This window comes from Larimichthys crocea, chromosome XIX (assembly GCF_000972845.2).
Source record: "Larimichthys crocea isolate SSNF chromosome XIX, L_crocea_2.0, whole genome shotgun sequence".
Taxonomy (NCBI): Eukaryota; Metazoa; Chordata; class Actinopteri; family Sciaenidae; genus Larimichthys; species Larimichthys crocea.
The window spans coordinates 8,227,736-8,254,392 of NC_040029.1; the positions used below are offsets into that span (position 1 = coordinate 8,227,736).

Genomic DNA, 26,657 nt, shown 5'->3' on the forward strand with positions numbered 1-26,657 from the left:
ATTAGGACACGAGAAGAGGGCGGTTAGGAGGTGAGATGAGCGGATGCGAACGAGACTCATCCGCGGCTGGAAAGATACAGATGCGTCAAGCTGGCGAACGTAAGCAAGCACCGCTACCGGACGTGACGTAGTTTGCGCTATAAAGCAAAACTCGCCTGTATGACAACGCAATAGTGCACAACTAGACGAAATAGCGCTTGTGTTGGTGAGATAAGTAGTGTTTTAATGCGAGGCGGCTGTTTCTGTTTGAATTCAAACCTCACGCCCTGTTTTTCGTGCCGAAAGGGGTAAAAAATGAGACGCATTTGGTGTTTTATTTTGAAGATTCACACCGGAAATCGCTATGTTTAGCCTGCGTTAGCTCGACCGACGAGCAGATGGATTCCTGCTCTGCCTCCTTCAACACACTCCACACATTTTAAATTGTATCACACACACACACACACACACACAGTTTTTAGCTCTCTCTCTAACTGCCCTCCTGGCGTGAACACACAGGGGAACCATCCGGAGGAGGCTCGGTTCGGTTCGGCTGCTGCTGCTGTGGGAACCGGGACCGAAGACGTTTAAAAAGAAAACCCAACTGAAAGGTAACGTCTCCGGCTCGTATTGTCGAGCGGCGTCGGCTCGTAGTTACCCCGATGGTGAAACATTATTGCCCTTGACTGTGTTTTTAACTTCAGTTGGTGGCGGTTGAAGGCGTAGGCGTTACGGTGAGAAGTGTGACCGTGCTAATGTGTGGTCTGCGAAATGATGCAGACAGCTGTGATTAGCTTCGGGAGAGGGGAGTTTAAGCCGGAGGCGAAGAGGGGTGTAGCCGTGTTAAATCACATTGTCTGGGACTCCTCACTCGGCCTTTATGTGTTATTACTCCTCCCTGTGAACACACGCTCCTCCACGGGATCTTTAATCATCAGCGAGCAGCACAAACACGCTGTGTGCTTTTTGTTTGTGTGTTTTTGTCTTTGCTCCTTGCTGGGTTACTTTTAAGACGAACCTGCGTCAGGCTGGACACGATGAAGACAACGCAGCTACCGGCCATGCTTTTCAAAATAAAAGCATCTTTACTCCCCCTTTTATAGATGAATAGATAGATAGATGACTTTATGAATCCCCGGAGGGAAATTAGGTCCGTCATAGCAGTCCGGTATATTTGAATACAATAAAAATACAATAGAATAAAATACTGAAGTAGGAAAAAATAGATAAATAAAACTCAGAATGGGACAAGGACACTTAAAAAACATAAAATAAATAGGTACATAAGGTAATTGGCAAGATGATGGTAATAGTACTGATGGTTTGATGGTAGTGTTATTGTTAATAACAGTTTATTATAATAATAATAATAATAATAATAATAATAATAATAATAAATAGTATATCCTAACAATATAATATAATAATAAAAATATAAAACAATAATAATAATAACATATATATAATAATAATAAATAATAAATACAGTATAAAAATAAATTAATAATAAATAAAATAACCGTAATACTTAATAATAATAATAATAATAATAACAGTATATAATAATAATAATATAGGTATAGATATACAGAAATAGGTAGATTCTGGCAAATGTATCATGTAAACAAGCTCTTATTTCACCATCTTATGTGTTGAGATTTGCTGCTTTGTGTGTTCAGCTTAAATAACTATAATTCATTTAGGTATTTTCTCTGATTTTCTACATAAAATAATTAAAGAGTTGAAGAAATCACTGATAGGTTGACAAACACTGAAAATAATTGTTGTTTCTGACTACCGTGCAGAGTAGTGTCAGTTTATAATGCTGCTACTCCATTAGTACCATGTCTATTGTCATGTACAGAAGCTATGAGTCATGATTAGACTCCGATTGCTGATTCATGTTTAAGACAAAAAGAAAAAACCCTGCTCTTGGACGGGCAGTATTATTATGGGTATTATGCAGATTCATTTTAGACTTTTAGATCTTCTCTCACATCTGGATATTCTCACGTCTTCTGTGTGCTTTAATTAACGGAATAACAAGTTCTCAAGCCGTGCTTTTAATTTGAAAGCAAATCTACCTAACATCCGGTGTTCCTCTGCCTCCCTTTACTTGCCTTCTCATATTAGAAAGATCAGATACAGTAGGCTCATATCCTGGTAAGGAGAGGGCCTGCCTGTCACTGACTCAGAATATTAACCCTGATTGACCCCGAACATGACCGCACACTCAGGATGAAGCAACTGGACGTGGGCGCAGCTTCAGCTGGTCAATGCAACGTGGATTGCATCACTAATCATCACTGATTTAATATATGACTTCATATCTGTTACATGACTAAAAGTTTTGCCACATTTTTACTGAACTTCCAAGGCGGAGGTTGGAGCGAGGTGCCTTGCAGACCTGACTGAGGGTGCAGACACAGAGTCACTGTGGTTATTAAAGCAGCTGCACATGCAGCAGGTGATCGTATTGTTACAGAGGTTTCCGTGTGCTTCAGTGAAGTGTTTCCTGCTTGGGGGCATTTTTGGCATGAAATCCTTTTTTTTTTGTTCATTATCAATCTCAGGATGGGCTGATGTTTGTCCTTTCCAGGCAGCGTTCCTCCCAGGTTGCCCCGGAGAGAGGACGGTGCGAAACGTCTGCAGAGAGGACGCCTCTTTGTAGTTTGTGGCAGGCCGTGATCAAACACTCGGATCCTCGGCCCTGTCTCGGGAAGCTGGCATAGAAAGAGCAACAAATGAGCTACTTGGATAGAAACCAGGGCCTTGAACGGTTTTGACCACCTTGATTCAAGGCTCAAAAAGTCTCCACATGTTTGGTTTCCATTGATTCAAGGCTCAAAAAGTCTCCACATGTTTGGTTTCCAGTTTAAACCAACTTGGCTTACACCAGCAGCCATCTTTGTGTTTGTGCGAGGGTTAAATATCCTCCTCGCTCCTCCTCGACTGCTTAAATTCCAGTTGTATGTGTTATGTTGCATCATGAACGGCTGCCTCTGCATTCCAGACAGCCGAGAAGAAATGCTGTCGTTAAATTAGAGGCAGCCACCTTTCTTCTTTTCTGAAAGGGCATTGTTGAACGCCTTCGGGACTAAATGAAATACATTTCCGACTCTTTAAAGAGAGTTTCAAAGGAGTGCGAAGACTTGAATCAGGCCTTTTCATTTGCAGTCGTCCTATAATTTTCTGTTTCTGATGTTTCAGCAGCTGCGTGTGAAGCTTCAAGACTTGAAGTCTAATTTGTTTTTTTCTGGAGCTACTAAAATCACCTGTTTTTCAGTACAAGTCGTGAAACTTGCGCTCGCTGCTGCTGCTGTTGTCAGAGCGACATGTAGGTGTGACGGTCCACTATCTCGCCACGCTTGGAATGACTTTGATTAGTCATCAAAAGAGCCCACTATCAGTGTACCTGCTTTTTACAGTGTTACTGTAACCCGATGCTGCAAAAGGCAGATGTGCTATCTGATGAGGGCAGCGGCCCTCGACTGATATACCTGGACTGACTGTTCATGGCGGACGACGAAATGCTGAAACCTGGAGTCACTGCAGCAAGGTTCATGTATAATACATCTACAACCCTGACTGACAAACCTCCATGGCTGTGAAGTGAAGCCACAAACTGCAGTTCCTCAAACGTCCACTTGAGTCAGTCTCCATAAGTCCCCATGTTTCACAGCAGAAATAAACATGTTTACAGCCTGGTACAAAAAACTGTTTTGGTCTCTGTAGCTAATTTCCCCGTTCATGACAACTGTACTGAGGGTGAATTTATATACAACTCACCTGTTCACATTATATTAAGGCTTAAAGTTATGCAGGATTAAGAGCGTGGACGCTTTGATTGACAGGTAGGTGGCTTGTTTGAGCAACCAGGCGTCATTCAGCCCGCCTCAGGTCGACGTCTTTGCCCATTTTCAGGAGTCGGTGGAGGCAGGAGAGTCACCACACGGCTCTTCAGAAACCTGTGGGTGACATCACGGAGATTATGTCCATGTTTATACAGTCCATAACAAATGGAACAATAAATATAGAAGTTTTAATGCACGACTTGAATTATTCAGAACGCACTGAGCGACTGTTTTGGTAAAAGTGGAAGTGAACAGTGTTTTTTCTTCTCCAGCGTCTGCTTTGACATTAAGCCCATATGTCACAGCAAATGTCACGCTTACAGATAATCTGCTTACAGCTGAAATATGTCATCGTTCTTAACGTCTCCGGTCAGAGAGTTTCACCGTGAGTAACATAAAAGAGCGACGGCTGGCGCAGGCAGAGCGTCAGCATGCAAGACACGTCTTTGTGTAATTACACGAGGCAGGGATGGAGCTGAAATCGTTCCTGATGAATCACACAAAGTGCAGCTATGACTTAAAATAAAACGCCTGTATTTATTACTCGTGAGGCGGATGAACAGTAAAAGTTATTAGTTATTTTAACATTACGTTTACATTTTCTTCTTTTAGACCAACAGGAAGTTTGATACCAAAGTGTTCAAATCAGCGTTTCTCATCAAAGATGAAAACAGGGGCAGCTTTGCAGCCTGAAAGAGAGCGGTTATAATAAATATAATAATAATTATCATCATTACTGTGACAGGATGTGTCAGAAATATCAAAAAACAGGCAAAAGATTTCATTTGCTCCTTAAAATGTCGATAATTACATCTGAGAATTTTAATATTTGGGGCAACGTGGAGCTTTTCTGTTAGATCACAGCTTGCTGTGTGTGTTTCATGCTCAGTGGGCACCAGATTAGTTCCATTACGCAACATTTAGTCAGTCTTAAGTAGGCTACAAGTGGCAAATGAAGGCTCCACAGTCACCTGGAGTTTAAGCCTTGCACCGCTCCAAGAAGTGTGATGGCATGATTAAAAATGGGCCCTTTAAGTATTCTTTAATAATCAGAAACATTTAGCAGCAGCAGGGAGGCCAGGCGACACAGTGGAAACATTAGACTGTTAATTATCTGACACAGTAGTCGACGGCATGATTGGATTAAAGAGCAGGAAATCTTTTGCAATGTGGCTCTCCTGTTTTGATAACTACTTCCTCATTGCTTGCTTATCCTTTGACAAACATTGACCGGGCTTCTGTTGTGCAGGTGTGACGTAACGTAGCCTCGTTTGTGACGTTTGTCTGAAGTGACAAACCTCGAATGTGTACTCTGCACCCTCTTTACATCTCTCTAATCGAATCGAGGTGAGGTATGTGGAGGATCAACACAGTGGAAATGTGACATTTCCTTAAAGCTCTACTGTGTCTTATGTGTCTCGAGTTGGCGTCATATTTAAGGAACTAAAGGGTATTTACGTCTTTCCTTGGCTCCTTGAGTTCAAGTTGACCTTCTGAAATATCTTGTGCACTCAGCAGCTTGTGGACAAAGTTGTTTTTTTAAAGCCTTGGCTTCAAATAGTAAAAAATGCAGGTGTGATATCAAGATTGAGCGTCTCGTTAAGCATCTCCAAAATGAAGTGAACTAGTTCAACAAAGTGCAGATATCCATCAGTGCTGTCTTTAAAGCCGGCAGACCGGACTCCTTTGACAAAAACCAGAGTTTGTGGGCTGTGGCAGGTGAACCGGTCTCTCCTCATGGCCACGATATTGGGTTGGCTTGGGGAGGCAAATTGACCGCGAGCACAAAGGGTTCTGTTTGTTTTGTGGGACAACCGATGTGGATTATTTCATCATTGGTTAACACAATTAATTTCATAATTCTTGCAATAAATTTCCAAACGTAACCACGCCAAACGTAATGTCCTCACCTTTTGACCCCCGCCTGGTTTGACTGTTATTTAAAGCATAGAGTAATGTAATAAATAAAGTAATAAAGTAATAAATTGTCAATCAATTCCTTTAGTCTTACTTCAGTCCAACCAATTACCACAGATTTGTCCCTTTGTTTTGGAATTTAGACCTTGTTTACATGAATGTATACACGGTTATTGAGTTTAATTTCCAGAGGTTGCTGCTATATTTATAAGAAACGGCCTTAAAACTGAGCTTCATAACAATATTTATCCTTTATTTATTGCTTATTTAAAAAAAGCTGATGCCACATTTTACTCTGATGATCTGTGCCGAGTACTCTCTCACTCCTAACGCTGAGCTGCTAAATTACATATTTGTGGATTTGGGTTTCCACTGGCTTTGAATGTGAATCAGCAGTCTGCCCTCCCACCAACGCCACTGTCTCAAACATCACAATAACAACAACATTAAAACCTTTAAGCCCCAAAAGTAAACGCTTGAACACTGCGGGTCAGTGTCGAGGGAAGTGAACGCGCTCAGCTGAGCGGAGATTTCATCAGGTGAAAATCTTGTGATTCCAATTCGGGGCTGTTTTCTTCCTGTGTGTTTTTACAAATCCAGGTTCTTTGTTACAGAGAAAAGAGACTCGTATTTCATAGTCATGCTTTGTGCTTTCCTCGATTTCTCAGCAGACGATTCAAGGTATTTATTTGTAATCGAGCCTTGAAAAGCTCAGATGGGAATGGATTTGGCTCACTGCTTCAGGTCATGTGCAAGCGAGAAGATGTTGAGATGTTTCACAGGAGAAGGCCAAACTTTTGACGATTTGAACCGATGGACGAAATGAGGTCGAGCTGGAAAGATGCAAGATTGGAGTGGATGGAGCGGAGGAACGGTGGCAGAGGTGGATGCAGAGGAATGAAGGTTGGAGATGGAGTTAATGCCCTTTCACATTCCCAGATGAGGATTAGCAGTCACAAGTTCTCCGCTTGTTCCTGACCTGGCCTCTGCCTTCACGCACTCATTCATGGACGTGACCAAACATTTCCCTGTTTGAGACTCAGTGTATCAGTACTGTTGTTGATACATAAACAGTTCATGACATTCTGACGGCAGCAGGGCAAAATACAACCTGAGCCCGACTCAGACGAGTTCGACGGATCATATTCAGGCCAAGTCAGGTCAGGTTTGGTGACCAGAGTCACGAAAAAATAAATGAACTAACGTGCCATTAAATGCACCAAAAGTTATAATCAGGCCTCTACAAAGAAGATTCCTCCGCTGATGTTCGACTGAGGTTTCGAGAACAGTAAGACGTCCCGTCAGAGTCTGCAGCTGTCGCTCACGTAGACGAGATGTGACGTTGGAATTTGTCTTTCAGGCGTGACGGGAAAGTTTGCGTCGCTCTCGGCCGCTCTCTCTCTCTTGTCGAGCTCTCAGACCAAGCGGCTGAAGACGGAGTTTAAAAGTTCATTCATTCCAGGAATTCCTTTTGATTGGTGAATTACTGCCCGCTTGCTGCAGATGGGTTGGCGGAGGAGTGAAGGCTGATATTTTTGACTCTGTATTTGCTGATTTTCTTCGCAAAATGTCATTTTCAGGATGTTAGACAGCATTTAGAGCGTGACACACCATCTGTGTGTGCAGTCTGACTCAAATCCCTCATGATATTGATTCATTATACAATAAATATGTAAAGAAACTGCATCAAATCTGTCTCATATAAGAGGTAGAAGACGCTGGCTTACTACTTTTACCCCAAACCTTCGATCATCAGGTCAGGTTTGTGTGCAAATCCTCCTTTTATAGAAACAGTGTTTGTCCACCAGAGAGCACTGATCAAAAATGCCAAATATTGAAGTATCGGCCTCAAAGTCAGCATCGTTTGGGCGCTCATCCATCATTACGTATCCTAGAAAAGCTGGCGAGCTCCTAAATGTCACAGAAATGTTCAGAGGCAGAGCCAAGTTTCTCTGATTCAGGAAAAAAGTCTGTCATGAACTGTTGTGGAAACGAAGAAAAGAATCTTTCTTTATTCATATGTGTGTTTTTGTGTCTTCCAGGTCCCGAGGTGAGTGCGCGTCCATCATGCCGCTGTTTGGTAAATCCCACAAGAGTCCGGCGGACATCGTCAGGACCTTGAAGGAGAACCTGGCCATCCTCGTCAAGCAGGACAAGAAGACAGACAAGGTAGAGGAGGACGGCGTGTTCCTCTCGTGTGTTAATGCCTCGGTGTCCAGAGGCCCGACGGGTGACAGCCCTCTGTGAAATTAGAACGTGGAACAGCCTGGACCTGTCACCTCCTGACACTTCACTGTCAAGACAGTTTACACTCACACACACACACATAAAATTACCCACATGAGCCAAGTTCAGGTTCATGTCAGTCGCTTTGTAATGTTTGTTTTAGGTTCATATTTACCTTGTAGATTCACACTGAAGACATCAAATCTATGAAAGGACACATATGGAGTTATGTAGGAAACAAAAAAACAGAATGTTTCATATTTGTTTGTTTTTTTAGCCGCCTTTTGCACACTTCTGTCATGTTGCTTAGAGGTAGCATCCTATACAGCTGTTGTAATCCACGTTATGGCAAAAACCACTCAACTAAGTAAAGAGAATTAAAAGTCCATCATTACTTTAACACCTGAGGGTCGGCTAATCCAGAAAATATCAAGAACTTTGAATGTATCATCAAGTGTAGTCACGAAAAACCATCAAATGCTATGACGGAAGAAACTCATGAGGAAGTTCATCACAGTTAGCAGCCTCAGAAATCGCAAATTAGATTAGAGCCAACATAAATGTTTCACAGAGTTCAAGTAGCAGAAACATCTCAGCTGTTCAGAGTGAATCAGGCCTTCATGGTCGACTGCTGCAAAGAAAACACGACTGAGGGAGACCAAGAAGAATAGAACATTAGACCGGTAAAAATCTGTACTTTGGTCCGATGAGTCCAAATTAGCGATTTTTGGCCTTTGCAGAAAAGTTGAGCAGATGGTTTCTACATGTGTGGTTCCCAGCCTGAAGCAGGGAGGAGGAGGAGGAGGTGTGACGGTGTCACGGTGCTTTGCTGGTGACACCGTCACCTGGTGATTTATTTAAAAGTCAATGTACACTTTAACCTGCATGGCTTTCACAGCATTCTGCGACCACACCATCCCATCTGGTTTCCACTTAGTGGGACCATCACAGGGAAGTCTCATTTCACACCTACCTCAGCACGTCCCTGTTGAGGACTTTAAATCTCTAACATTGTCTTACAGAGCTGTAATTATCTACCAGTCAACTCTCATTGTTCTCCTGGATGTTTATGGATGACAGCAGCCGTCCCCTGAGCGCTTAGAGCTGACTCATGTCTCACATCCTCCTCCATCTTCCTCTCTGTTCTCCAGGCGTCTGAGGAGGTGTCCAAGTGTTTGGTGTCCATGAAGGAGATTCTGTACGGCAGCAACGATAAGGAGCCTCACACGGAGACGGTGGCCCAGCTGGCCCAGGAACTGTACAACAGCGGCCTGCTGATGTCGCTGGTAGAAAACCTGCAGGTCATCGACTTCGAGGTGAGGACAGAACGGTGTAGACGGTGTTCTGTTGTCTTTATGAGCTTCACCTTAATCACACTTTATCTTTCAGGGGAAGAAAGATGTGTGTCAGATCTTCAACAACATCCTGAGGAGGCAGATCGGGACGAGGAGCCCCACCGTCGAATATTTCTGTTCCCACCAAGAGGTCCTGTTCATCCTGCTGAAAGGGTGAGACACTCTCCGATACATAACCGAGCACAGTGCGGCTGCCAAACAAGGTCGCGCTAACACTCTCTCCATCTGAAGGTACGAGACGCCTCAGGTAGCGCTGAACTGCGGGATCATGCTGAGGGAGTGCATCCGCCACGAGCCGCTCGCCAAGATAGTTCTCCATTCGGAACATTTCAACAGTTTCTTCAACTACGTGGAGATGTCCACCTTCGACATCGCCTCGGACGCCTTCGCCACCTTCAAGGTACCGCCGTGATCTCGTCACACCTCCGTTTTCTGCTAACATCTGCCATCATGCCGTCATTCTACGACACATGTTCAGCTTCATATGTTTCTGTCTCCACTCACAGGATCTCCTGACAAGACACAAAGTGCTCGTGGCCGAGTTCCTCGAACAGAACTACGATGCTGTGAGTGATTTCCAAACACTGTAGCTGGTATTTTGAACCAGGTGTCACCAGGTGGAACTTTTCAGCCTCTATCTTGCACCACATCCATGCAACACACACACACACACCCACCTCCCACGTAGGTCACGTATCAGCAGCGGCGTGAACATAAACACTGCCTCTAAATGACTGCTTGACCAGGAGGAGCCCCCGAGAGACCCGCAGACACACAACCAGGTCAGGTATCAGCCGCCTCAGCGCTCAATGGCCCAGTCACATTGGACACACGTTGGTCACAGGCTGGCATCCACAGGTCTTGTGAGACACTATTCAATAAGCTGGAAAAGAGGGGCCGATAAGTAAGGAATAGTAATTCACTTAAAGTTCCAGGAAAAGTGAATCAGTGGAAAGTCCTCGCAGCGTCACAGCTCATCAGGAGACAAAGTTCAGCTCTGTGCTGTCAGTCCTCCTCGGGCAGAGCGTCCCCTTTCACCCCCAGGATGAAGAAACTCCATGAAACCACCTTTTTTTTTCCAGATGTTGACAGATGTAAAAAATAGAGCACTTTGATTAGATGTTAACGGCCCGCCCAGGTACATACATTTTTAGGTACTAAAAATTCAGCCAGAAGTCACTTTAATTTGTTCAAGAATAAGAACACGAAGTTCCTCTGCACTGAGCTGTGTCTTTTTTGGAGTTTCCAGTTCGAGGAGGCTGCAGGGAGAATCCACTTCCTCTTTGAGACGTGTTGTTTGTTTGTTCGAATTCCCACGTTTAAATAGTTTCGCTCGTTTTTTCGGTTGTTTGTTTCAAAAATAGCACGTCTTCCTCGGAGGCACGCAGACAAGTATGCAAAACAACCGGAGGTGTTAAACTGCACGTCCCAGATTCCACCGTCAGTCTGTTAACAGCGGATCATGTAAGGCGTTCCTTGTGTAATTGCAGGTGTTTGCAGACTACGAGAAGCTGCTGCACTCTGAGAACTACGTCACCAAGCGGCAGTCTCTAAAGGTTTGACTCTGACTCATACATTGATTTAAAGAACTCTGTTTCCCAGTAGGCCCCTTGCTCGATCTTGATCATTTCTTCGTCTCATGTCACTCTCCTCCAGCTTCTGGGCGAGCTCCTGTTGGACAGACATAACTTCACGGTGATGACGCGCTACATCAGCAAGCCCGAGAATCTCAAGCTGATGATGAATCTGCTGAGAGACAAGAGTCCCAACATCCAGTTTGAGGCCTTCCATGTCTTCAAGGTAAAAAAAAAAAACCTTTAACTTGAGCGTTAGGGTTTCCACTCAAGACAGAATTTAAGAAATATCTGTTTTCTGCCCTCGTAGGTTTTCGTAGCGAACCCCAACAAGACGCAGCCCATCATCGACATCCTGCTCAAGAACCAGACCAAACTAATCGACTTCTTGAGCAACTTCCAGAAGGATCGCACAGACGACGAGCAGTTCAACGACGAGAAGACCTACCTAATCAAACAGATCCGGGATCTGAAGAAACCGGCCTCCTAGAGGAGCGTCACCCCCTTTCCACCCCCTCTGGCCTCTACCCCAACTTTTTATCAATAGGAAGACGTACAGTAGAAAAAAAACACATTAACAATAATGGGTATTTAAAAAAAACAACAAAAAAACAAATCTTCAAAACGTTATTTGTCTTTTTTCTCTTTGTTGGTTCGTTTAAAAGTTGTGCAGACGTAGTTCTCAATCACTGATCTTTCTTTTGTAAATTTTATTTTCATGTGTAGCATTTAGTGCCACAGCTCGCGGTGTCGGAGGAGGCAGCTGATTTGCTCTGTCGGGAGAACCAGCAATTAAAAAAAAAAAAAAAAAGGCGCTTTTGTTCAGTCGCTTGAGTTCATTTGTAACGGTTGAAATGAAGTAGCTGCAAATCAAAAATAAAATAAATCAAGCAAGAGTCAACGCGATCAGGATCAGGACGGACGTCGTCAGAGTGAAACGTTCTCAGTCACTGCTCAAAGCCAAACTTCTCTTTCGCCAAAGCTAGCTTCGTCAGACTCGAGTACAATCCCAAAATGCCAACGTAGCATCGTCGTCTTCCTTGCTATTCCTCAAAAGCTGATGCAATATGTAATACGGTAATGTAAGACTTTAGCTTTGCTAATTCAAACGAGTAGTTCTCCGAAGTTGAGAAAAACCCACAAAGATTCGGCGCCCGTCTGCGAAATGTTTGGCGTCGGAATCTCCAGTCAGCTCGAGTACGACCGAGAATCGAGTGAATCGGTTTGTTGACCAAAAAAAATTGCCAACAATAATCGTACCTGTAGGAATCTCTAGACTTTGAAATGAAGGGCGTTTTTTTTTTATGTTTTATTTTATCGTGTCGTGACATCATCGGGCTGCTATCGGTACAGTAAGCTCCAATCATTTTGATCACTGGTTCTCGTCGCTGGTGGCTGATAGCACTTTCTGTTAAATGATGATTCAAATGTATTATTTTAATTTCTTTTGTTACTCTTTAAGCTGATCACTGTTTCCACACTGCTCGATGGTATTTTTTTTTTTTATTACATATATAGTTTCTTGTCATGTACAGTTTGTGGTTTGCACACCTGAAGCGAGTGAGACTTGAACAGGAGGCACTTTGCTGTTTTTGTTTTACTCCTTTTTCTGTCTGTGCTGTTTTATTGAGAGGTGCCTTTTTGGTTTGGTGTGTTTTCCTTCTTTATTCTCTCTGATTGTTTTTTTTTTGTACTTTCAGTATCTTTCTTAGGGGGAGCTTAATTATTATGTTAATGAAAATATGTTCTGATTGGACATATTTGTTATGATTAAGCAGTGAACCTCTTAACTCGCTATATTTGAGTTACGCTGTCGAGAGAAACATTTTTGCAAAAACGTTTTTGCAGCTGATTCAAAGTTCAAACTCATCCGGAAACTTGTCGCAGAGTGAGGCCAAAGTTGACCCGTAACAGGATTCGACGGACAAATGTAACTGTGAAAAAATCCAAATGTAGTTAAAGGACCAAGAAATGTGCAAAATCAGTGAAGTTAACACCTTTAAAGTGGTTTTGGTTTTTATATTTCACTTGGAAGTAATAAAAGAAATATTCAGTTTTCTTAAAATTAACAAATTTAACTTGATGTGCATCCATTCGGTTACTTTTTATCTTTAATGGAGTCATGATGATCTTTAATTTGAACCGTTTCGAACTAAATTTAAAGACTAATGGTCAAATAAAAACAGGAATAAAAAGGCAGCAGCGGAGCGCTGACACTAACAATCGTGAACTGATTTCTTTTCATCAGGTGTAAAAGAAGAAAAAATAGTTCCATGTTTTGTCTTTTGAGTGAAAAATAAAAACCAGCTTTCTTTTTTCTTTTTTTAATGTTCTAAGCTGTGACGTATGAACATGACCATATAAAAACTCGACTCAACCAGCTTCACGTCAGATTTTTGTCATTTGAGCCAAACTTTCAGCAGCTTCGGAGCCAGCAGAGCTCCACGTTCTCTCCCACCCCCCGGTGTGTCGTCTCTGAACGCAGCCGCTTTATTTTCCACGTTGACGCTCTTGTACCACATTCACGACAAATAAAAGGATGGGAATGCACGCTCTGTGTGTGTGTGTGTGCTCATTTGTTTGCAATAATTCATCATAAAGAAAACTCTTATATATTCTTTTATTTTCACATTGTGTATTCGTACAGCCTTGAGATGCTTCAAACTGTTCTTTCTTTTAACACTACAGCTCTCATGCTGAGAGGCTTTTTTCCTCAGTTACAGAAACATTCGGATGTTGAAGTGTGAACAGAAATGTGACGTACACCACGAGCAGAACGGGTTGTCATGCAGAAAAATAAAGTAAAGCTGTGTGATCAGCAGCTTCATGTCTCATTTTATCCAACAAGATTACTGTGAAATGGATTCTGATAGATTTTAATCTTCCTTCCGAGCCTGAGATTCAAAAGTGCATTCTGCGTCCATCCAAAACAAGATAAAAAGTATAAAATAAGTAAAATATCGTCACAGCAACGGCCTTTCAAGTCAAAGTGCAGCTCTTTTAAACCCTATTCATCCTCACACCTTAAACTATTCACCATTTTATACAAATAAAACAAACAAATCTAGAGTTCACGCTTTATATTACGAGTTTAAATATTATTCTTTGTGGTCCCTGTTTCCCATCATTTATCCATCCATTATGAGTGGCTTCTCTCTGAGGTCAGCGCATTGTATGTTTTCAGTTTGATCTCATCTCTCCATCTCACTGGATGTAAAACATACAACAGCAAAAAAAGTAGTTCCCTCTTCTTCGGGCGCATCCCGACTCTCGTAGATTAAAATATGTGTTCTGAGTTTGTCAGACCAAAAACGAAAAGTGTTATTAAGCATCCAGCCACATTTGAATGAGTTTATGCAATCAGGTGTCTAAATCGGGTTAAATGACTAACTTTGAAACACACTGAGATGAATTAATGTCTATCTCTCTGCTCAGGGTGGCCCCTGGACTAAGAGTAGAGTAGTGAAACTAGGCGAAGAGAGAAGAAACAGTGCCATCTGCTGGATCAGCTGTTAGTGGGCTGACAGGACACATCAGATTTGGGGATGCACCCTGAGATTTGAAGGGAAACTTTCAGACAGTTCTTATTAAAAGCAGCCCCTGCCCGATCAAATAAAATCAAAAATCGATATCAAGTTTACCAACCTCTCTCAGCTGCTCTCACTCAGCGTGGTACAGTATGAAACAGAAACATGCAGAAGCAGATTTCACAGTCTACAGGGGGACACGGGGAAAGGTCCTGATTACATAACAAAACAAAACAAGGAGCCAATAAATAACGGTGACGTGGCACAGATTTGATCTTCAGGGAGAAAATATTCACTCTCAGTTCTCTCTGCGCTGATGCAGCCATCAAACATCAAATCTGCAGCTAAAAATTTTGGTTTATCTGTCCGTCCGCCCAACCGTCATCCTGGGTGACGCTCAGCTGACAGTCGGCGAGTCGTGGGATCTGTTGGTGCACAGCTTCTTGTTGCTGTGGTTCTCCTGATCGGCCTGCCTGCTGTGCTTCCCGAAGCAACCGTCTGCAACAAAAAGACACGGATTACAACGCGACACGGCGCAAAGGCACGTCTGGAGACGTGAAGATGGAGGATGGAGCTTACTGGCGTGGAGAGGAGAGGACGGCGAGGAAGCCGCAGGGGTCCTCTGCCACTGTGAAGACAGGAAAGTGTCAGACTCTCCACGATGGGGAAAACCTAAAGACACGTCACTCCATGTACTCACTATGAACTTGCTGACGTTCTTCAGGCTGCTGAACCTCAGGTAGGAGATGTCCACCTTGTCCTTGTCCCTGTCCTGGTCTGTGGTGTAGATGTGCGTGATGCCGGCTCCTCGGATCAGAGGCACACACTCGTCACACGGACATTTAGTTACAAACAGCATGGTGGGCTCGTCGGGTTTGATGGCTCGAGTCCTGAAAGCATCAGAAGCAACACTTAAGTTTTGAGTTCTTTAACTTTAAGATGCTGTTTTCTCACGTCGCAGCTCTGACCTGAAGGTGAGGGCGTTCTGCTCCGCGTGGATGATGTATCTGTACTTGCGTCTCTGTCTGTCCTGCTGTTTGTTGTCCATCTGGGGGTACTCTGCGTACTGCGAGCCTGCCGGGTACGCGTTGTACCCGCAACCCACCAGGTAGAGACACCCCGTCCCATCACTGCCAGCCTGGGACGAGAGACATTTAAAGCCTTGCTCACATGCATACCCTTCACAACTTCTACTTTTATGCAAGTTGATTATGCTATAAATCAGGTAGGTCTCTACGAATCATGCAAAAATGTGTACATGAAATATATTTGAGTCTCCTTGGGTCAATCTCAGTGAGTATGGGAAGAGAAAACAGTAAAATATGTGGCACAGCTACCTGATGGATGGACTAAAGAGTGGTGTACGTTCTTATAATCACATATTTGTCAAAAGCCATCAGCTCGAAACAGCACACAGATTTATTTGATCCCATTTGCAGCAGAACAAAAACAGAAATAACGTCATTTAAAATAACTTCAATCAAAAGAAACGCTTGCTCACCGACTGTCCTTTGGCCCAGATGACAGCGCCCACGCCCACTTTGGGGTCCTCTGGAATGAAAATAACATGTAAGAAGCTGCTGACGTGTGTTTTACATTATCTGTGATGCCTGAGCCTGTCAGTGTGAAAAAATGTCCTGCAGGCGTGGAGAGAAAATCTGTGACTTTGGGTGAAATGTCAGAGCTGGTATGCTGTTAGACAGTTTGAGACAGGTTGACAGTTACATAACCTCAACAGTGATATGGCACGCAGACAAACCTGAAAGTTTGTTTAACTAATTATTACTCCTGGCTCTCTTCTTTTTATTTGCATGTGCGGTTGCACATTTCATTTTCTGAGTCGAGCAGCTGCAGCTTTCATGTTTTAATCTCTTTCTTGTTCAGCCCGACGTGAAACAGGACACCCCCTCCTCAGTGAAACAGAGAAACCAACTGAACCTGTTCTGTAGGCCAGCAGCCTGGCTTGGATGATGCAATGGCGAGCCCCTTCTTGAGACACTCCGTCGTGACGAGGAGCAGGCGGCGAGGGTTTGTTTAGTGAAGGCTCGGGGGTTGAATGCAGCTCCCTGCGTCACGGGAACAACACGATCACCAACACGTAACATCAGCTGCGATCGTGAAGAGCTGTGAGTGGTTCTAACCTGTGGAAGCCGTAGTGTTGCTGCGGCACGCCGGCGGCCACCGCGGCCAGAACCTCCACCAGCTCCCTCATGTTGTTCCTCAGGTTGGAGAAGTACGGCTCCACGCAGAAGTTCTCCAGTCCCATTTGGGTCAAAATGGCCCGGTGCTGCTGGGTCGTCTCGATTAGGAAGTGTCTGGAGAAATGCTTCAGGTGTCTCGTCCGCTCTCTGGGAAGCAGAAAGTGAAAAACATCAGACCACAGAAAACTGAGATTCAGTCTCACTTTAAATGTAGATTTTAGTCAGCGTGCATCTTTCAGCAGTTTTTGAATACTTGTGGGAAATAAAATTTACAATTTGTGTTTGATTTACTCAGTAAAATGTCTCCAAACGGTGTCTCAGTACTTAAAGGAGCTCTGAGTTGATATAAATGTTGATCTAGATCCTCTAATTATAACTGAACTCTCACAAAAATAAGATTTCCAAGCAGCATCTTGTGGTTTTCACCTCACATACAGGCTGCCCTGCCCTCTGATTGACTAAGCTGGATCTCTGCGAGCATCAGTAAAAAGTGAAATTATCCTCATACTGCTGCAGCAGGTGGAGTGGGTGTAGTGGGGCACCTGTTGAAGAGCTCCTCTGTGTTCAGCCCCGGTTCGTCGTCGCTCACTCTCTCCATGAAGTCACACTCTCTGGACGTCTCGTCCACAAACTGCGCCAGGCCGGGAGCGAGCGGCTGCAGCAGCACGCAGATGTGAGGGCGCCCGTTGGACTTCAGCTTCTCGGTCGCCACGGCGTCCAGCGCGGCCTCCTCCGTGATGCAGTCAGGTGGAGCGTGGGAGTTTGAACGGTTTGTAGGGGCGGACCTCCGAAGCATGCTGACCTCCGGGTCTCCGGGCCAGAAGGAGATCTGACTGACTCCAGCTGGAGAAGAGCAAACATCCCATGTGGACAACAACAACAAACATTTCAAAATAAGTGAACATCAAATTCTTTTACAGTGAATACAGTATTTAAATACCCCACAGAAACTAGTTCTTCAGTAGAGTCTAGTTGTTATGCCTATTAACTGTTAATATAACACAGCGTTTGGACCTGACAGCTGATTTAAATGCAGTTTAATAATCATGCAAACTGTTAGGAGCGTTGTCGTACGCAGGCTCTACTCTCTATCCATCACAACAGTTACTTTAAATAACTATTAAATCACATTTCACACACGTTAAATTAAGCTGTGATGTTTCCCTCTCGCTCTAAACTGGATTTAATGCAACTTAATTCTGAATTATGGATTATGGCAGACACTCATCTGCCTCCTCTTTCCTCGTATGAAAGGATAGGTTGGAGATCTCTAACATTGTGCTGTGATAGGTGTTGGTTTCTATTTCTTTATAAAGCCCTGAATGGAAACATTTTATTTATTATTATACTTTTAGAGTTAGTGCTGCACACACATGAAATTAAAAGTACTGACCACTCTGTTCTTGAATGTAACTGTCGTCTGCTTGTTTGGTGGATTCTGCTGTGCTCTCGACATCATCGAAAATTAAGATTTTAAATAAAAGCTGGATCCTGTTTTTGTGTGTGTGTTTCTCTGAAGGAACACCTGGTGTTTGGTTTCACCTCATCCCTCTCTCCTCACCGTTGATGATCATCTTGAGGCAGGTGGCGCAGGGTCTCCTCGAGAAGTACAAGTGACAGTCGGCCAGGCCGGCGCCGTGCTGGATGATGGCTGACTGTCCTGCGTGGAGGTCAGGTCCTGAACAGTGGAGTCCTATCACCTTGCTGTCCCGCACCACCACCAGACCCAGCCCACGGATCTGGAAGAAAACAGATTCAAAACAACACCTTCTCAGAAAGAGAGAGAGGGAGAGATTTCATGTAAATAAAATGTGTTTGGACTCACCTGACTGTGCTCATCCTCTTCAGGTTCCTCCTGTGGGAACAGCTCCATCCACAAGCTCAGCAACGTGAAGAGGTTCACCTTTGACAGCCTGGGGCCATGACCTGCAGGAGAAACAAATGCAAGGTGTGATCACACTGTGTGAGGATGGAGAACATCCTGTCACACACTCTTGTTTACATTAGTTTGCCCTGTGCTGATGATTGACAGCTCATATTTTAACATCTGCACATGCATTTCCTTCTGTGCTGCAGCCACACACACTCCATGTAGACCACAATCAGCTGTTTTATGGCAGGGGCACAACAGAAACCTACGACCGGCTCACCTTGCACCCTGCTGTCAGTCTGCGTGCTGCTGTCTCTGGTCTGACCCGGCCTGGCTTGGTCCGCATCAGCTCGGTTCCGAGTGTCGCCTCTTCCTTCCATCTACAAAATAATAATAATACAATAATAATAATAATGCACAAGAGAGCACGGGAGCGACTGCCAGGACGAGAAGAGTTCAACCAGAATTAATAACAACCTGCGAAACAGGGTCAGGATAGAACCGTTTCCGGTGGCGGATTTCAAAATAAGAGCATAACGGAGCGCTTGGACATATCAAACTAACGTTAAAACGGATAAAAGTGAGCGGTTACTTCAGACATTTACACTTAACTGTATTTAGAGTTAAACATGTTAAGTTTGAGATATTATCCAGTGTTGTATAAATATATCACGTATGTATTGTGAATCTTATTTTGGAAGGAGAATTGTTATCTTGTCAGCAGCTTGACGAAGTTCCGGTTTTATGACACCTCATAGCCACGCCCATTTCGTTACGTCAGCGAAACGCTGACGTAACGAAATGGGGCGTGGCTATGAGGTGTCAACACTAATAAAGCCCCTGCTGCTAAAACACTAATTTATTCATAAATGCTCATTTAAAAGTCAATAAAAAAGTAAATATGTGTTATGTAGAGTTTGGAGTTATTTATTTCTTCACAGAAACATGTCATCTCATTGCTAAATGTAAAAAAAAAACATGTCAGTTATGCAACGGCAAAATAAAAGTCATACAAATCCCACTTGTAGTGCTGATGATCACTTCAAAGTCAAACATTATGCTATGTGTTGAATTTAAACCAGCAGTTTTACAAACGTGTTCTATGTAAATAAAGGCTTAACAAAGCAGAATATAAATATATACTTTTATCTTAATACAGTAGGCAAAACAATCTTATTTTTTCCAGTTTTATATATAAAAACACAAGGAAAACTGTAAACCTGCAGTAACCTCCACAGAAACCTAACCTGTTATTTGGACCTGAATTAAACAGTTTTTTGTTTTATAATAAACTCAAGATCAAATTTAAGTTTCAAGCATGTGAGTGCATCGAGGAATAGAAACCTAACAAGAGTGGACGAAGGAAACAGAAACTGATCTGTCCGGTCTCGCTGCCAGCTGACCTTTAAGCTCAAACACTTTGATGATGACACTGCAAAAAAAAAAAAAATCAAACACAGCCGGCAGTTTTTTTGGTCATCATAAACTCAAGATGGAAGGAAAGGAAACAACATCTCACAGAGCATTTCAAAGTCTTCGTATTGCTTTAGCTTGCATTGTGTATACACCTCATCTACAGACAAAACCTGAAGAACTTTTAAAGGAATCATTTGGAAACACAAACAAGTCACATTGGATCAGTTCGCTACAGGAAAATAAGGTAATTAAGGAATATAAATCGTCTTTAACATACAACCTGCCTTAGATACGTTACAAAAAAAGCTGCTTGTCGTCTAACAGTGCCTCAAATCTTTACTGTGCAACATTCTTTAACTTTCTACTCTTCCCTCCTGCTGCGTTTTAAATGTCTGAACTCTTACTGCTTTACTGATTATAAGAAAGAAGCAGTTGCAGTTCTTTAAAGTGCAACATAGCAAAAATGAAAGAGCTCGAGTATAAAAAAAAGGAAAAAAAAGGGAAATATTACACATCCCACATGATTTTTTTAACTTCCAATATGTACAGAATACCAACAGTAGGATCAGGATGTGTGAAGTTAAACACATCCGAGAGCAACTTTTGTCTGAAAATGACAGACTCAAAGATGTGTTTGGATACAGTGGTATTAGTGTCCTGGCCAGCGTAAAGTCAGTTACCTAACCCCCCTTTTATAACAAAACATCTCTTTCAGTTCGCTAACAAAGACGCGGACTGTTCTGTTCTTTTCCCTCCAGGTTTTTTTTTTTTGGTCTCCCTGTGAGAACCAGAAGTGAAAGAACTTAAGAAAACAACAAACAAAAAAATTCAAGTATAGCATGTACAGAATGTGATGCGGTCGAGCGGCTCCACAGGAATTGGCCCAAGTGCTGATTTAAGATCCACGGATGATGCAGCTTTAATTCCAGTCGCTGTGTGAATGTAGCAGCATGTGCCTTAAATATGTGACTCAATTTAAAAATAAAAAAAAGCCATCGGTTTCTCTTAGGGAATGTGATCAGAACCGTTGGAGCGCTGACACACCCCGCTGCCTCACTTAGAGCACAACCACATCGACTCGGGAGTCAGAATGGAGTTTGTAACTCGCCGGTCAGTTCTTGAACGCCCCGCAGCGGCTCGCTTTGCTGATAAACTCCTTGAGCATGGCTCCGTCCACCTGCCAGAAGGCCGACGTCTGAGTCACCTGAGTCAGATGATTTACGCAAAACCTGAAACAAAACACTTCCAGGTCCTGGAAAACAAACAAAAAAACACACAAACATGATAAAGGATTAGAACATAATGAACAATGGCATGATCCCTCTGGAGGATTCAGTGCTGCTGCAGCAGTACACATAGCACAGTCCACTGTGGTGATGTTCATGGAGTCAACAGAACAAACTCAAACTCGGGTTGGCGTCGCTTGTACAAATTCGGTGCAGAATTTTTCCATTTCGACCAATCAAACTGATAAAAATCCCTCCAAAATAAGACTCCAAGACACCGTAAGACTATTCCATGTTTAAAAAAACTGCTCTCACTACAATGAAATGACAGCCACACATGAATACAGCTGGACTTAAATTCCAGAGAGTCTCGGCTGCTACTGTAACCGTAGCACCGGTTTTCATTCAGATATCTTGACAGAGACTCGTTTGTAAATAGCCACGCTACCGTGACATTGTTAGCAGCCTGCTACAGCCTCTGATAGACAGTTATGTCGGCCAAGGTTTAGTCTGTGTATACTGCACCTCCGCGTCGTATCGTATGGCAGCAGACAGCAGAGTGAAGGCGTTTTCGACAGTGATTCCTCTCTTGATGATCTGCTGACACAGACGTTTCAGGCGGTTTTCACAGTAAGACGTGGCCAAGTCCAGCAGGCCTGCAGCCAACACAAGAAACAGATGCAGAATGAGTACTACGCAGAGACAGAAAACGTTAGAGTCCGGACGAATAAGGCATTTGTGCTGACCGATGGCGTCCTCGGGTGGAAGGTCGACAGTGTCCGTGTAGAGGAACTGCAGGAAGGACCTGTAGACGGGGTAAGAGAACTGGCCGATCTCTATCACTTCCTGCTGATCCTCCGTCCACTGGGAGCGAAACATGGACCGGAAATGCTCACACCTGCTCCAAACAAGAGAACACTGTTTATATACAGTATACAGAGCCGGGTGTGGAAAGTAAACATGCACATGAAAACACTCACCTGATCTTCAGCACGGCTTTGTGAACGTGGATACATTTGCCGTCAACGCTGAACTTCAGGTCGGACGTTTCTGGACTGTCGAACTCTTTCCTCAGAGCCTCCGTGACAGTCAGGAAGTCGTCGTGCTCTGGAATTGAAAGCACAATCACCCGTCATCCACTGTTCACTTTCTCTCTTTCTTTGTAGTCTAATCCTTCCTCTTTACAATGCTAACAAAAGATCCGTCAACGCTCTCTCTCACCCACAGACATGAGCCTCCACATGACAGAGGGCGTGGCGAAGCAGGCGAAGACGTCGTCAGTGTTGACGAAGTGTGTGAGGTGTGGCCAGACGATGGACTGACCCCGGCACTGACCCCACATGTACACCTGAGGGATAAACACAAACCCATTGAGCACTATTAGACAATTCTGAGATTTCTTTCAAAATATATCAAACATATTGGAAAATGAAAGAAATGCAGAGTTAGAGGTTTAAACAGTTTTTCACCAGTTTGCTGTCCAGGATTTTGTGGGCGGTCCTTAAAGGGTGGCTCGATGACACGCTGAGGCCACCTTGAGGATATACCCCTGCGCCTTGTACCTTGTGTGCTTATGTTATGATTATAGTAACGTTAGGTGACCTAGTGCACAGTAATGTCAGTGCATGTAACGTTGGACTGGTCTTGTGCAGAGTCCAGAGGAAAATACACCGGTAATGGGACACGGGACATCTTTTATATGAACCGGCTGCTTGTAGCTGTAACTTTCTTCTTTGGTCTGACAAAGTCAGAACACATATTTATTCTTACTTCACACAGACTTAAAGAGAGGTGAGACAAATATTTTACAGCTGCATAAATGGGTAAACTACAGGACCCACTTATAACTGGAGACTAATTAAACTCCTCTACAAACTCTGAAGGAAGGAAATACATTATCCACTCACATAGAAATAAAACACACATGGAGTCATTGAAGATTGTTTCACATACCTGCCCGCTTTGGGTCTTGGCTGCTGAAGTGTGTGTTGAATGGCACGCTGCGACTTCGACAACCCTGTTAGACGACAGACGCGTTAACAAGCTTTTGCCACAGCAAGAAACAAACTGACTGTGTTGAACAGTTTTTGCTCTGTGGTCATTGTTTAAGAAGGTGAACGACACGTTTTGGACTTCCTTTTGCCCACTTACGTCTACTTAAGAGTGAGAGCGGAGGCTGAGGTACAGAGGGAGGAAATGAGGGCAGGAAATAGGAAGCTGAAGTCTTAACAGGATGGGAAACAACATGCAGTCTATTCACCACCCACCCACCTACCTACCTCTCTTTGTCAGCCATGATCTGTGTGGGGCTGAGGTGGTTGCTCTTGTTGCCGGTCCCGAGTTGACCGTAGGTGTTTGCCCCCCAGGAATACAGCAGCCCTTCATCTGTCAGTGCCAGGCAGTGGCCGTAACCTGATACAATCTGGAAAAGAGGCAACACGTGAGCGAGTGAATCAACATTTGCATAAGTGATATCACCAGACGGGTTGTTGTGTTACCTGTTGAATACACAGCCCTTGCAGTGCAGCGAGGCGGCAAGGCGTCAGCTGGTTTCCATTGTTGCCAATACCCAGCTGTCCATTACCGTTATAGCCCCAGCCATAAACCTAGACAAACACAAGACAATCCTCTTCATCAACAGAGTTCAGAATTCTCATCTGGATCGCTGAGATTTCACGCGACGCCGTCTTCACCTCTCCGTTTTCGATCACAGTCATGGAGGACGTTTGTCCGCACGTGATGGCGACGGCAGTTTTTCCCTGCAGAGAGCCGGTGACTTTCCTTGGGTAGGGCTGGTTGGCTGTGGAGCCTGAGCCGATCTGGCCGCAGTTATTATAGCCCCACGCGAAGACCTGGAGGGGCAGGAAGGCAGATGAGGACCAGGGACTCAACACAGGTGAAGTTATAGCACAAGGAGAAAATGCTAACACACAACATGCACAGTGGGCAGGGGTGATTACACAACTACACAGTCAAACAGACAAAGACATGTTTACCCAAAACAGAGCAATTAAGTGACATTTAACATGCTAACACACATCCCTGCTCGTCAAACACACACACACACACACACAACCAAATTAGCTTTAATGCCAGTGGAGTTAAGCTGCTTAGTCTGACAGCGACAGAGCAGGAGACGACTGCGTCAAGTGACCCATCTGAAGCTCAACTTGAAATACAAACACACGAGTTCCTGCTCAGCGAGCCGGAGACGATTCATAAATGAGTGAAATTAGTGAGTGATGACGAAATAAAAAAAAGCTACCTCTCCGTCGAGAGTGAGGGCCATGGAGTGATGCGAGCCGCACGCCACCTCGGTCACCTTCTTGTTCGGGAGGTTGGAAGTGATCAGCACCGGGGTCAGTCCCTGGTTGGTGGTCCCGTTCCCAATCTGACTGTAGCCATTGTGACCCCAAGCAAACAGCTGTCCGTCTGTGAGGAGTCAACACAAAGATGACACAACAAGGGTCGAGATCAGAAGAGTTTATGCAGCTGATTCGCTTCTTTCTACATTTTGGAAACACAAATCTGAGCTGTTCGCTATCAGGGAAAGATGACGCAAATAATTCATATCGATTTCCATATTTTAAAACAAGCACGCAAAGAAAACTAAAATTAAAGGACGAGTTCGTTACGTCGGCGATAAGAGCTCTTGTGTTCGACATGGCTAAAGGTGAGAGGAGCAGAGACACGCTGCGTGAGCGAGCAGATAATTTATTTAGCTCGTCTAAGTAATAACCTACCGTCGGTAGCCAACAGGACATGCGGCCCGCTGCCGTAGCTCAGGCTGACTACCTTCTTTCCTCGCAGGAAGTCCAGTTTCTTTGGCACGATGGTGCTCAGGCTGTCTCCTGTGCCGAGGCAGCTGCTGCTGTTCAAGCCGACCACAAACACCTGGGAGAAAACAACACACACGCACGGTTTCCGTTATGGATTCACCTGCTGAATATTTTCTATTTTAATCATATAAAATGTCAGAAAATAGTGACAAAAATACACACATCATCAAATAAAACATCAGTTTCATAAGTTAAATATTAGACTTGAAAGAGGCAGGACACACTAGTGTCTCACACACACTCCTCACCTCGTTGCCGTGTGTGATGTAGATGGCCTCGTTAGCCGACGTCCCGAACACACACGCCTGCCGCACCGTGGGGAGCTCCTCGGCGTCCAGCAGCGAGAACAGGGGCCACTTGCTGACGTCCACCATGGCTCCCGAGAAACTCAGCCTTCCGCGGCGGCGAGGGGCGGTCAGGGTCGACGAGGGAGAGGAGGGAGGAATGGGAGGGGGGTGACGAGGGCAAGGGAAGACGTGAGGCGGAGACGGAGGTGACGCTGGAGGAGGAGGTGAGGAGCAAGGGGCAGAATCATCCCTGCTGACACTTCACAAAGGGAGAAGACGAGAGGGGAGATGTTTTAAAACATGGAGCAAAGTGCTGGGCTTCACAAAGCAGCAGCGGGCTGATCAGGCAACACATGCAACAAATAAAATATTCAGCGGTTCTTAATCGACGGGTGATGACGGAGAACCACTGGTTTCATGGAAATGAGGCATGGCATGCAGTCGAAGCAGCAGCAGACTCTTTATCTGGGGCATGTTTTCAGTAGCAGCTACACTCGATGATCAGTGTGGAAGAATAACTAAAGAATGGAAATGTTGGTTTATTCTTTGAGGATTCAAACGGACACATTTGGAATAAATGGACTGAATTTGTAAGCCCAACACGAGCAGACTTTGTATGACTCGCACTGAGACTTGTAAATATTAAAAAATAAGGATATGTTTCTTTATTTTGATTGTTGTGTATCTGTATGTATATTAAGCTGCTGTTGTTGACAGCTGGAAAAATGAACATGCAACAATGCTGCTGATGAAAACTATTATTATAATTAAAAATAAAAGGATGCTGAATATTGTGCATGTAGAAACTCTGCATAAAATCCAATGTATGTATAAATATTCTTGCTTACAGGTGAATATTAATGTCAGCAGCTATGACTCATTACTTTAGTTGTGAATTAAGGAAAGCGCCTGAGTCATCACAGTGAGTTTAAAAAACACAGCCAGCGAGCTTAAACTCTGAAGCCAGGACTCCGCTTTAAACCTGGAGATAAATATAAATGTATAAACGTGAAACATGTTTTTAGCATGTTAGCTTCCTGTCCTCGTACCTAAAACATCGCTCCATGACAACGCGTCGACTGAGAAAAGACAGACAGACAGACACAGACATTTAATGACAACAGCTCGGTAACTAAGACAGCCTCAGTCTATAATACGGACGATAAACGGCGGAAAGTTACCGGACTGTGTCCCGGTGTGTCCCGGTGTTGTTGTTGTCAGCGGTAACGGTAGAGCCGAGCTGCTGCTTCTTCTTCGTCTGTTACAGGCGGGAGTGCATGGCGCATGCGTGCTGCTGCCCCCAGCGGTCATTAGATGAACAACCGATAGATAGACAGACAGACAGATAGACAGACAGATAGACAGACAGATAGATAGACACAGACA

General features: G+C 44.0%; 3 protein-coding genes across 4 annotated transcripts; 1 reads left to right on the forward strand and 2 right to left on the reverse strand.

Moving 5' to 3' along the window:
• The first annotated feature begins 304 nt into the window (after positions 1-304).
• cab39l (calcium binding protein 39-like) lies at positions 305-13,171 on the forward strand. The gene is made up of 9 exons (XM_019271141.2): positions 305-590; positions 7,793-7,919; positions 9,128-9,292; positions 9,366-9,484; positions 9,563-9,731; positions 9,838-9,897; positions 10,822-10,887; positions 10,988-11,131; positions 11,216-13,171. The coding sequence occupies exons 2-9, from the start codon at positions 7,818-7,820 to the stop codon at positions 11,393-11,395; spliced, it is 1,005 nt and encodes a 334-aa protein (XP_019126686.1). The 5' UTR covers positions 305-590; positions 7,793-7,817; the 3' UTR covers positions 11,396-13,171.
• A 46-nt stretch (positions 13,172-13,217) lies between these two features.
• Positions 13,218-18,998, reverse strand: cdadc1 (cytidine and dCMP deaminase domain containing 1). Its single transcript, XM_027291472.1, has 12 exons — positions 18,981-18,998; positions 18,784-18,883; positions 18,459-18,559; positions 18,195-18,372; positions 17,176-17,476; positions 16,574-16,780; positions 16,371-16,498; positions 15,934-15,983; positions 15,401-15,570; positions 15,133-15,322; positions 15,012-15,060; positions 13,218-14,930 (listed from the first exon to the last, which is right to left on the reverse strand). The coding sequence occupies exons 2-12, from the start codon at positions 18,881-18,883 to the stop codon at positions 14,830-14,832; spliced, it is 1,575 nt and encodes a 524-aa protein (XP_027147273.1). The 5' UTR covers positions 18,981-18,998; the 3' UTR covers positions 13,218-14,829.
• Positions 18,999-19,939: 941 nt separating this feature from the next.
• Positions 19,940-26,588, reverse strand: rcbtb1 (regulator of chromosome condensation (RCC1) and BTB (POZ) domain containing protein 1). 2 transcript variants are annotated; one of them, XM_019271139.2, is made up of 14 exons: positions 26,453-26,588; positions 26,321-26,350; positions 25,233-25,530; positions 24,889-25,039; positions 24,411-24,577; positions 23,839-23,997; positions 23,644-23,751; positions 23,425-23,567; positions 23,099-23,162; positions 22,367-22,493; positions 22,126-22,252; positions 21,892-22,043; positions 21,671-21,801; positions 19,940-21,171 (listed from the first exon to the last, which is right to left on the reverse strand). In XM_019271139.2, exons 2-14 carry the CDS (start codon positions 26,335-26,337, stop codon positions 21,031-21,033), a joined length of 1,785 nt encoding a protein of 594 aa, XP_019126684.1. In that variant the 5' UTR covers positions 26,338-26,350; positions 26,453-26,588; the 3' UTR covers positions 19,940-21,030. The 2 variants fall into 2 exon arrangements, with proteins under 2 accessions (XP_019126684.1, XP_019126685.1); XM_019271140.2 differs by lacking the exon at positions 26,321-26,350 and having other exon boundaries at positions 26,453-26,562.
• Positions 26,589-26,657: the final 69 nt, after the last annotated feature.

Excerpts from the sequence above, each read along its gene's own strand:
- cdadc1 (XM_027291472.1), bottom strand. The coding sequence starts at position 18,883 with ATGGAAGGAAGAGGCGACACTCGGAACCGAGCTGATGCGGACCAAGCC. Across the intron at positions 18,560-18,783 it reads GACTGACAGCAGGGTGCAAG|GTCATGGCCCCAGGCTGTCA; the intron begins GTGAGCCGGTCG and ends TTTCTCCTGCAG. Across the intron at positions 15,571-15,933 it reads TCTGGGCCAAAGGACAGTCG|GCTGGCAGTGATGGGACGGG; the intron begins GTGAGCAAGCGT and ends CTCTCGTCCCAG.
- cab39l (XM_019271141.2), top strand. The coding sequence starts at position 7,818 with ATGCCGCTGTTTGGTAAATCCCACAAGAGTCCGGCGGACATCGTCAGG. Across the intron at positions 9,293-9,365 it reads TGCAGGTCATCGACTTCGAG|GGGAAGAAAGATGTGTGTCA; the intron begins GTGAGGACAGAA and ends TTTATCTTTCAG. Across the intron at positions 11,132-11,215 it reads AGGCCTTCCATGTCTTCAAG|GTTTTCGTAGCGAACCCCAA; the intron begins GTAAAAAAAAAA and ends CTGCCCTCGTAG.
- rcbtb1 (XM_019271139.2), bottom strand. Across the intron at positions 23,568-23,643 it reads AAGGGCTGTGTATTCAACAG|ATTGTATCAGGTTACGGCCA; the intron begins GTAACACAACAA and ends CCTCTTTTCCAG. Across the intron at positions 22,044-22,125 it reads AAAGCCGTGCTGAAGATCAG|GTGTGAGCATTTCCGGTCCA; the intron begins GTGAGTGTTTTC and ends TGTTTGGAGCAG.